The sequence below is a fragment of the Lissotriton vulgaris genome, chromosome 4_1 (genome assembly GCF_964263255.1).
Source record: "Lissotriton vulgaris chromosome 4_1, aLisVul1.2, whole genome shotgun sequence".
Taxonomy (NCBI): domain Eukaryota; kingdom Metazoa; phylum Chordata; class Amphibia; order Caudata; family Salamandridae; genus Lissotriton; species Lissotriton vulgaris.
The window spans coordinates 1,917,465,269-1,917,477,441 of NC_141691.1; the positions used below are offsets into that span (position 1 = coordinate 1,917,465,269).

The following is a 12,173-nucleotide window of genomic DNA, read 5'->3' on the forward strand; positions in this document are numbered from 1 at the left end:
ATCATGGCGGCCGAAAAACGCCGGCATCTTTGACGTAAACAGCATTAAGTGCCTATGTATAGAAAACCAGTTTAGAATGTACTTAAAGAATCTGGTTTTAGCTCCGTTGTCCCAAGAGGAGTTAAAGGGATAGTAATGAAATGCGCTGAAATGTAATGTTATGCACGTATGTAACGTGAAACAGTCTAAAAGTTCACCTGTTTCATACTAACAAGAACTATTTCTATATTCCTTCGCTAAGTGCGGAGCGCCATCATACGCCAATACCTACATGGCTCGTTTTGAGGATCAACATATACTGTCAGACACGATGTGGACAAGACATGCAGCTGTGTTCCTGAGGTACATTGATGACATTCTAGTCATCTGGACAGGCACCAGAGATGAATTGGAAAAGAGTATTGGCAAACTAAATGAACAGAACCCTCGCATCCAGTTTACCCATAATATTGAAAAACAGAAGATTCATTTCTTAGACATTGAAATAAGTAAAACTCCCCAAGGGCTATCTACATCGGTATATAGGAAGCCAACAGATGTTAACAATGCATTACTGTTCACGAGCGCACATCCGTACAGTTTGAAAAAACATTTACCGATTTCGCAGATGATGCGAATCAAGAGGATCACATCAGATGATGTGCGAAGTCAAGAAGAGATCACCAAACAGATGCAACAATACAAAGAGCGAGGGTACCCAGACCAAATACTCAATGAAGCTGCTCAGATCACGTCGAGAAAAACCCGTGATGAACTCTTGACTCCAAAAGAGAAAATACCCACGCACCGTGAGGTATTTGTTCTCAAGAACTCCACACAAGCCACACAGATTAAGACAATAATCAGGGAAACGTTGGGAACTTATTGAAAGTGAACCTGATTTCACAACAGTATTTCAAGGTAGTCCCCTTTTTGCACACACCAGAACTAAGAACTTAAGGGAATTTTTGAAACCTCAAAAGCGAACAGCTAGACAAAGAGAGAGGGGTATGATGAAATGCTACAACTGCGGACAATGCGGGAACGTCATCACCGGTGATCAATTCACTCACCCACACTCAGGAGTGAACATCAAACTAAGACATAACGCTGACTGTAACACGGAAGGAGTTGTATATACGATTAAGTGTCCCTGTGGACTAGTCTACGTGGGACGTACCAGTCGAAAAATAAAGACTCGAATAATAGAGCATAAAAGCCGAATTAGGAATCATATTACAACTTCCCCACTGGCCAGACACTGGGTAGAAGCCAATCACACAATTCCTCAACTCAGGTACACAGTCCTAGAACGCATAGAACGCTCCCCAGGATTGGATTTGCACACACTTCTAGCAAGAAGGGAAACACACTGGATAAAATTCTTAGGAACTGTTGATCCTAATGGTTTAAATGATCATTATGAACTTTTGTGCTTTCTCTGAACTCCACATGATCACGTATCTCAGATTGTAAGGGGGAACACTGAGCCTTGGCATTCACTTTTACTTTTTCCTTTAACTTATTCTGTTTTCTAATTCTCCTATAATTCATTTTAGTGTGTTACATGACAGCTTGTATTCTTTTCCACTCATTTTTTATTTTATTTTTATTTTTTCCCTAACACAACTGCACTTAGCGAAGGAATATAGAAATAGTTCTTGTTAGTATGAAACAGGTGAACTTTTAGACTGTTTCACGTTACATACGTGCATAACATTACATTTCAGCGCATTTCATTACTATCCCTTTAACTCCTCTTGGGACAACGGAGCTAAAACCAGATTCTTTAAGTACATTCTAAACTGGTTTTCTATACATAGGCACTTAATGCTGTTTACGTCAAAGATGCCGGCGTTTTTCGGCTGCCATGATTAGAGAAGACTCACACAGTTGAGTGACCACAGTCCCTCTTCTGTGTCGATCAAGGTAATATGCCTCGGACGAGTTCCGCACCACGTGATCGGGAGGGCGGACTCGTTCCGAGAGATTGATTCAGGACTCCGTTGCAGGAAGCGGCAGGTTAGTAATTCAACACGGGAACAGCAGTTCCTTTTGGGAAGGACGGCTTGTCCGATGGAATTGAACTCACCACGAGTTTTTCTCTAATACACAGATTCTTGCTGGGCGACCTTAGCGAGCAGCGCATTTTCCCGTCTTCAAGGAGGCGGTAAGACTTGTTTTAATGTCAGACTCTTACGGGCATTTACCACATGTTAGTCCGGAATAGTAATAGGCTCTCATCATTTTGTTATGTAGGCTCTTGCTAGAAAGGATTATTCACGTTGGATACTCTACCGGATGAACGTGAAGCTGTTCGAACGGGTGTATGTATTTGCATATTGTAGCGGATTTTTCTTTTTAAGGCAGACACTCTAACATTAGAAGACCTTTGGTGCTTCCATCACGAGCATGAGTTTACTATGGCACTTTTGGGTCCCGTTCTTTCACTTGCGAGAGCGAAGCACATTTAATTTTATCTCTTTCTATGAACTGGTTGGTTTGTTAATTCTGTATTTCACACTTTCCAAATGTTTTATAACACACGGGTGTCATCCTTTTGGTGGCGCGTACTTTGGTTTTTTCCTCAGTGTTTACTCCAGATTGCTCTTTTTTGATATAGAATTGTACATATGAAACAACTCAATAGAGTTTGGTATGTTGTTGTTTTTTAGATCCTGTCGAATTTGCACTTTGAGAGACCAAGCACTCAAGGAAGATTGAACTTTTGACCGCATATTATTTATCCCCTGAAGAAGGGTTCTGTTTGTAACCCGAAATGCATTGGGACGTTGGCTACTATTATTATTATTTTTTGACCATCAAACACTGATGAACCGTTTACATCACTTGACATGCATTGAAAATATGTTTTGTTAATATTTTCATGTGTTTATATTTTGACATTGATTATGAATGTTTTTGAAACATGTGCAAACGTATTTCTTATGACTAAAGTTTATGAGTAAAATTTAAAGGAAAACTTTGAAGTTTGAATAATTGTGTTAAAACTCCATTAAATCTATAGAGGCTGAATGCCCATCAGCTGGGGTTCCCCTGAGCACAGCATTTGAGCACACCCTGATGACTTACAGAATGCCTGTCACCACCTGTATAACAAAAATTGACACACAAAAATGAATATGTTTGCTGGTCCTATCGTGGGCACAAAAGATGTTTACACAACAATAGCTGATATAGACACCATACAAGTCTGCTTTTCTATCTACCGTAAGACACTGCTTTCAGAAAGACAGCTCTCGTAGCAGTAGAGCATGGCATCACTAATGTTTAATGTTCAACTCAATGGCTCCCCCCAATAACATTACCTTTTTTTTTCAATCTTCCCTGTTTCACACAAAGAAATGAGGACGATTTAGACGCTAAGAACACCATGAAAAATAACAAAGTGAAGAATGTGCTGCACGACACCACCAACCCCTGATGGTCTAGTAAAATAGCACCATTCGGTATGTAAAGAGTATGCTAATACTAAGTGCATAATACAGTGTACTTGCAACTAATAGAAACCATGCTGGAAGATATCCCAATTTTTTTGCATTAGGTTATTGCAATGCAAATATTTGCCCTGCCCTGATGAAGACCTTCGTTCAAACTAGCTGTGGGCCAATTTATGAAGGTTGTAACACGTTGGAATTTTTACTTTGAGGCCTAGAGCAACCATACGGAAATATCACAATAAATGACGTATTGACTGGGCTGGATTAATTTGGCACAGCCAGAGAGTTGTACACCTATACTCTGACCTCTTTAGGACTGTAGAGAAATATAATACCGAGGACTTGAAGGCATAGGTCCCAGGACATGCAAAAGTATAGTATGACTGACAAGCACCGTTGATTTGTTTTTGTATTGATTCCGCTGTTTCAATACTGTATTAATTGTTTATTCTCTGTTGATTTTTCTTCTGTTCCAATTTTCTTTGAACAGTGTACTATTTGGTTCTTTATTATGTAAATATATTATTGTCTGTTTACACTGTTTTCTTAAATATCACAAATGATATTGAGGTGTATGGCTTAATTGTCTTTAAAAAAAAGGGAAACTCTTTAAAACAATATAAAGAAAAATAAACGATTAATTTCGGAGTTAATATAAGTAACCTCAGAGTGCAAATAAATCTTGTTTGATTTTTGGTTGGAGAAGTATTTTGTATATTGCCTCTAAGTGATATATTTGCATTTACTCTTTTAAAATTCGTATCTTGACTTGTGCATGTGGGATTTTTGTTGTTTTAGGGTTTGTTTATTCAAATAAATATTGTATTTTTCTCTAAACTGCTGTGAAGTCCTTTTGAAGTGTTTTCACTGTTACTGTGTGTGTATACAAATACTTTACACTTTGCCTCTGGAATACGCCTGACTGATCTGTGCCAAGCTACCAAGGGGGTGAGAAGGGGTTATCTTAGGTGTGTAACTTGGACAGGGTACAAATCACTGCCAACTAGAGACCCCATTTCTAACAGTAAACAAAAAACACAAACAGTGACGGGGATCATCCTTCCACATTAAACATTCATGACATTCTCAATGTTCATCATGCTTGTGTTAAAATACCCAAGGTGTCTAAAATGGGCATCAATGGCCAAAAACAACAGACTACAATTGTTTCTATAATTACAACAGTAATCAAACAGCACTCTATAGAGCTAGCATCTCTATTGCTTTGTTAATATGAAACCCTCTGGCTTGTATTTGCTAACATTATTAACATGTTCATATAGTGTTTATGTGTTACTGTATGTCAAAAAAGATTTTTAAAGTCAAGATGCCCTTTCCAAGGTCATAAACTATGTGAACAGTAAATGGTATATAAACTTTACAATGCATCCCATTTTAAAATGTGTTGCGTGAACTAAATACACTAGTATATAGTTCATTATAGATTTCTCATATTTATGTTTTATGTATAAGTTTAAAGGTGGACATTTTTTCTATACAAAGATTAAGATAAATTATACAATTCTCTAATAGATTTGGGGTTCAATCAGTTACTTCTAAATGTAAGTCATCAATGTGTTTATCTTATTATATTTAGTGGGAGTGGGTTAATTTTACAAAGAGAGGAATGAATCTGGGATTGTCCATTATCTTAGATTTGAGGAATCTGTATTTGTGATTCAGATGAATTTATGGACAATGCACTGCAACATCGTTTGAGTTCTGTAATGTGATACCCTTTGTTTCACTACGACCCCTTTCCCCATCATAGAATATATTAGCTCTTGTTTATTGTGAATTACTCATTGATTTTTACTTCGACGTGTATGTATGTGATATTTTCACTTTAATATATCATTACAAAATGTGAACTACAAAAGAACTTCTTACCTCCCAGTTTTTGAAGGTTTCATTTTCTAGTAACTTTAACCCGTGCTTGTTCTTCAGGTGTCTACTGAATTCCCATTTTGTGCCATAAACGAAACTACAAATTAGACACTTTAGCCCACCTTCAAAAAAGAAAACAAAATAAGAAGCTAGTATGCTGCCCACCTGTAAAGAAAGCTAGCAACATCCTTGTAGGAAACTTAAATATTTGCAGAAATGCGGCTCTCAAATTGTTATTCAATTACAATGAAAATAGTCAACGAGTCCCTATATGAATTTGTAACACAGTCTTTTGACTGTCATATTACATACTTATACTCTATATTGTTGTGTTGCATAGGGAGCTAAAGGTTAATGGCTGGTTTATACCTAGATACTTGTTACACACATAAAATGAGTTTTAATTTCACGGTTAGTTATCCCTCAGTAATTCATCTGAGTTGTGTTTGTGAGTACAAAAAATATAAGGAGAAGGCATTCTTCGATTAACCAAGCATTCAAAGCCCAACTCCAGTGCATTAGAGAAGCTCACAAATAATTAGCTTTAAAGTAATTCCTACCACGCTTTAGAGTGACAGTCATACTGGGCAACTTTTATTCAAAATCTATGAAAATGAAAAATCATAAACAATAAAACAGCACTCAGGAGGTCCTCCAGCTTTTGACCTCTGCCGAAAATGGTTAGTCGCAGGCAATGACAAAACCTGCCAATGTTGTCAACAAGTTCAAGAAACTATTGTGCATATCATCTGTATATACCCAGTTTCTGAACTTCGACTCTTTCTATGCCAAAACGTTAACAGCTTGGGAGTCGTCAAGCCATCAGTGAACGGGGACAATATAAGACGAAAGGCACAATATATATGTTGGCGGAATGTGTACTCCACTGCAATGACAACGAACTATAACTACCGTCAAGATGAAGTTCTCCCTGCCTGATTTAAATGTGGGTGGACCTTCAGTTTCCCTACAGTGGTGACTACTCCGGCACCGTCAAAGCCAGACCTCTTTGTCAGCTCTACGGAGTAAAGGCTATCGAAGGAATGGCTACATGTTCTCCTACCCAATCAGGATGAGCAGAAATGTAGTTATATTTTTGTTAAAGTCCATCACCACCTGGCCAACCCTGGTGGTGAGAGACAGTAAGATGTCACTAACGCTTCCTCTGCAATGAGAGAGCTCCCATTGTGAGGGGAGCATTATTATATTGTGTTTTTATTTCAAAAAAGAAAATCCTGTTTGGGATTTTCTTTTTCAAAATAAAAAAAGAATACTGTTTGCTGCAGGGTTGCATCATGCGGACGCAGCCTAAGACCAAACAGCGGATTGTAATGCCAGGCGATCAGTTATACATTTGGCGGATTGGACTTCCATCAGGGATCGTAGATATTTATGGCACATAAAACGTTGCAATTGAATACCGAAAGGCTTGCGATGAAATGAAACAAAATGCAATTTTGTATTTTTAATCTTTAAATCCACATCAATTTTATAAGTATAACAGATGCATTAAAAGGGTATCTATGTAATAGTCTTAACTTACTATACTTTAATACATTTCATTCTTGGTTTCTTTTTCTTTTAGTTTAGTTCACTTGTCCTTTGGCCATTTTTGCCTGATTTAGCCAGAGGGGTGGTAGAGCTTCCATTGATTTCATGTAGGCTGATCAGAGTTCCGGTGCTAGAGTCCTTTTAAAGCATTGGTGATACCAGATATTCTGGTAAGTTTTTATTATCACAGTGTTTGCCTTTTCATGAGTAAGACTGAAACTTTAAAGACATATTGGGCCATAGAGGTGTACGCAGGTTGGACAGATTGAAGTGCCAGCTTCCAGTAAGCAATAATCATGGTGGACGGAGTTTAGCGATTGCTTCCGAGGAACTGTGGACTCGGGGATTCAGTTTTGAGCTACTTTCTTTGGTTAACATGATGGAGACCATCCTGGAACAAAAGAGGCCTACCATGAGGAGAGGAAGCAGCTGAGCAACTAAATGACAAAAGAAATGATGATCAAGAAGAACACAGTGAATGGGGCAGGATAGAGTCTGATGGAGGTGAGAGGCTGCAGCATTTCTATGGTCACACTCAGTGCACAATATGTAGAGCTACCACGTGAGTCTAAGTGTTGTCAACAGTCTTTTGCATGTTGTCTATATGCTCCCAGTTTTAACCTCTTGGCTGCTTACACTATTTAAGTGTCAGCCTGTGGCGTACAGTGTAGGTCAGGCATGTACAAAGTGTTTGCCAAGCGTGCACACCGTAGATGCTGTCTGAGTGTGCAGAGTGTTTACCTAGTTTGTGCAAATGGTGTTACAGAAGTTTACACAGTATGGGCAGCTTGCTTTGAAGCGTGACTAGCTAGTGTACTGCCTGTCTGTCACTCTTATCTGTCTGTTCCCATGCCCAGGTGGGTTTATGTCTCTCGCTGTTTCTTTTTCCATCCATGTGCCCGCCTTTGTTTGTCATGCTCGCTTTCTTTTACCCATTTGCAGTGTAACCCCCTCAGTGGTTGATTTTAAAATTCATCAACACTATGTAAGTTCCTAGGTACTATATTTTTGTTTCCCACTGAAGTCCTCTGTGTACTGATTGAGACCCGAGGTAACAGCCATCCTGCTGGCCCCTGTTGTCTCTAGTTCTCCTTCAGTTTTGATTAACTTGAAAGCTGGGCTGATAACTGTTTTGCTTGTGTTATGTGCTTTCATAAGGCATGTAATTATTAACTTCACAGGTGGCAAGGGTAAAAAGTATGACGGAAAAGTAAAGACAGACCCCTATTCTGACTGGCTCACCATCATGAATGAGAGGAACAATATACATGTCTTTCTTCTTTCTGACTGATTGTTCTGACATTTTCTTCAACTTCTCACCATGTAAGCGCCCAGATTTTGGACAGTTTTAAGATGGTATGTGTTACCTGTTTTTAAGTGCTCCCTACAGTCCATGGGACAATAGTGAAAAGGCTATGCCCACGAACACACAGTTTGTGGTGAACAGTACAGCCTGAATAAGAACTCTGGCCTTCAGATTACACAGCCAGCAGTTTAGCCAATAGAGCAGATCTCCTCCCAATTGATTATCTATCCTTTTGCCTCATTTTCCTTTTACCACTTAGAGCAGAGCACTACATTCTACAAAATGTTTGCTGTATTGTTTATGCTTCAGCTTTATTAGAGGTATGAATTTGATTTTGCAAACATAAACTATTACCTTTGGTTGCTATTTCTATCCTCCCAACATAGATTTCTTCTCCCGGCAGCTTGAACTTCACCAACTAATTTGCTTTTCAAGCTGGAAGAGCTGAGAGCATTCCTTCCCCTTTGTTAATTTTCACTGCCAAACTGCCACAGCTTCTTTTTAGGTCGAGCCTAAACAGCGCTTGTGCTGTAGGCGACCTGTTGTATCTATTTTGTGAAGTCTGGCTCCAACGTTGCTTAGGATTGGCTTATATGTATGTCACTTAAAAATGGGAGTGTGGTATTGGCTGAGGGGTGTTGCATGTCCAACTTTTTTTAAAAAGTTAATTCCCATGGAGTATTGCCTCTGGAGCGAGCAGGGGCGTGCACGCTACTTGCGTGCCTTTAGCTTGTTGTTTTCCTTATTTTCACATTGCCGCCGGACCCGCCCTCCAAACGTTCGGGCTCCGACAGCCACTTCCTCACTGTCACTGTTGCTTTTAGGATCACAGGCGCTACTTTCCAGTTCGTTGCCTGTTTTTCGTCAGTGTGGAAGTTGCTTGTCTAATGTGCTTACAGACTTCCACTTGCCAGTGACCTGCAGGAGTTCAGATAGGCGATTGTCGTGAGATGCTGTTTGTACTTTGGAGCCAAGCTTTGTTCGACTGGGTGGAGGTAGCGGAGGGGCGGAGCATTCATTGATTTCCCTAATTGTTTCTTTTTCCTCTAACTTATCCTCTGTAATGTTGTTTGAGGATCCCGCAGGATGGGGAGACCTTGATCTCCTTCCAGTTCCCAGTGGGGGCAGGTTCCCATTGCAGACACCTCCTGCCCCTTAATCTTCCTTCCCTGCTGACACTGAGCCAGGAAGGACAGACTCCCAAGCGGTTAGCACATCAGTGCACTGGCAATGAATGCCATGCTCTCCCACAGAGGCACCATGCTTTAAACTCTGTTCAGTCCATATTCCCTCATAAAAGGCTCCACCTCACTTCTGTGTGAATTTTACTTCTAACTTTGAGTATTGTAATTGTATTTATATAGTGCTTACTGTCCCTAATGAGGCGTTGAACTGCATGCGTCCACTTCGCTAATCTGGCGCTTATGTAGAGCGCTGAAATGGGCCCTGGCCAAGTTGGCGCTATATAAAACCGCGAAAATAAAAATTAAAAAATGAAATAAATATAACTTTACCTGTAGCTAAGAGACCATTTGTCACCACCTACCCGATCTCCAGCTCCGGCTCCACCTGTCACTTTCTGCTAGGCAACCATGTGTGACCACCAGTTCAAGCTCTGCCTCCAGCTAAGAGACCATACCTCAAACCCCATTCTTGTTCCAAATCCGCTTCATTGTGAGGCTCTGCCTCGCCCTGACCCCATTTCCAACTCTACTTGTACCTTTGAGGCCCTCCATCACCTCCTGTTAGGACTCTACATCTACCTGAGAGGTCATAAACTCTGCTTCGAGCTAAAAAAAACAACAACAAAGTGGTCATTTGCATGCCACATAGCTTTTTCCAGCACTACTGCCAGCTGAGAGACCTATTCCTGCATGAAGATATAGGCTGTCGCCGGCTTCGAGACTGCTCTTACGAAAGCCGTCAGAGGCCGTCGCCTCTTCGAGCACCTCCAAGACTTTCAGAAGTAGAAAAATATCATTCCTCGTCCTCCCGGGTCTGACTTCATTCGCTAGCCACGGAGGCTGGAGTCAGTGCCTGGCATATCTTGCATTATTCAGGGAGAGGCCCCGGCGGAGAGGCACATCATCACCAGCAGCTCTCAGCAGAGAGGCCAAGAGAGGGATGGCTGTGTGAGTTGAAGTTTCGAGTCTCACACACAGCAGTGTTGGCCATATTCTGATATTGTGTGCAGTCCCAACGCAGTTTCGGGGTGTAGGCTGACACAGTGCGGGTGCGTCTCATTTACTTAGTACGGATGTCCCTTAGTGCGCTTCAGTCTCCTCATTATGAACTGCAGAGTGTGTAACTGAGATGCAGGTTGCAACACAAGTTGAGGGGTACACTCACTGGGTTGTCGCCTCAAACACCGGTACACTAGAAAATGTAAATACCACCCACTTTGAACCATATCCCAAATAGCGTTGAGAGACCGTTGGAAGTGAGCGAGCCTGGCAGCCATTTAGGGAATTGGTATTCCGAAGAAATATTGACATCGATTCATTCTCTCCGTTCTTCATTCTTTTACCTTCTTTTAGTCCTTCATTTTCTCCATCATTATTTCTGAGTTATCATATTTCTTTCCTCCTTTTTTCTTTTCTTCTGCCTTGTCATCCATCCTTCCTTCTGCCTTTTTGTCCATCCATCCATGTTCTCATGTTCCATTCGTTCTCCTAACCCACAGGGCTATCATTCTATCTTCTTGCTGTGGCATTTATGCGTGTCCGATTGCAGTCAAAAGAGATAAAAACAAACATTTACATGTTTTATCTCAATCAGAACTGCCAGATGTCACCTCCACTCAAGATGCTAGAGTTTGGGGGGAGAGGGGGGGGTCATAACGTCCTTGGTCCTAGACAGAGACTGCAGTCTCACTTACTAAGCGTGTAGTCTGAAGTGCAATGTCAAGCCTCCCACACTGAGGTGTAGTTTAATACAATAGGATGAAACGTTACACAACAAAGTGCATCCTTATTCAGGGTGTGATTATTATACTGGGCACTAGTTTAACTCACTATCTGTCAGACAGGGGCGCAGTCTCACAAAATGATTGTGAGTCTGTGGCAGTGGGAATAGATTGATTCTTTGAGGTGGAGTCTCATTCACAAATGTAACTTGCTGTTTTGAATAAGTTGACACTTTTAAGTAAGTTTACTACCTTTCAGTATTTACAAACTCCTAGTGTAAATTGCTACTAAAAAAACAGTAGTAAATCCAGCACTACACATGGCCATCCACTGGCTCCTCAACACCCTCCCTTAGAAAATAATGGCGATTGCAGAACCAGTGGTAAGCCACGTGTAGTGCTGGACTTACTACAAAAGTGTAAGTTACGACTAAAGTGCACTTTGTGAATACCAAAAAGTAGCAAACATACACAAAAGTGTAAACTTACCCAAGAGTACAGTTTGTGATTCAGGTCCTAAATGTGAAGCCTCACTCACTAAGGGTGTTGTAATCTCAAGTTAGGTTCAGTCCCATGCAGAGGGTTGCAAACTGATATTCTAGGGTACAATCTCCCTCGGAGTATAAATCTGCAACATTGGAAAATACTCTCAGTCACTGAGTGTGTTTCCGTTTCACACTCTAAGGTGCAGTCTCAAAATCAGGTGCAGTTTTACTCACTGACTACACTTTCACACACCAAGGTTGCAGTATCATAGCGAGGGGTAAAACCATAAAACTTTATAAATAAAATAAATAATACACACATTTGGGTATAGTTCCACGCTGGATGTGAACGTGCACACACTAGTGTTAATTCTCACCTACCGAGGCTGCAATTTCGCTTGCTGGGGTGAAGACTAGCACACTTCTACCAACTGGGTAAAATCTTGCAGTGTGAAATGGCAGTCAGCACAATTGGGAGGAGCTGTATTCTTACTTACAGCGAGATTGCAAACTGACACTGCGAGGATGCAAACTGACATTGCCAGGATGCAAACTGACATTGCGGGGATGCAAACTGACATTGCCAGGATGCAAACTGA

The 12,173-nt window shown here is 40.7% G+C and overlaps 1 protein-coding gene across 1 annotated transcript in view; it reads right to left on the minus strand.

Moving 5' to 3' along the window:
* Positions 1-12,173, minus strand: part of ZFAT (zinc finger and AT-hook domain containing) — a 933,238-nt gene that overhangs the window by 163,788 nt on the left and 757,277 nt on the right. The window contains exon 13 of the mRNA XM_086966254.1: positions 5,331-5,449. Coding sequence (XP_086822380.1) covers positions 5,331-5,449 — 119 coding nt within the window. The remainder of the gene's footprint in view (positions 1-5,330; positions 5,450-12,173) is intronic.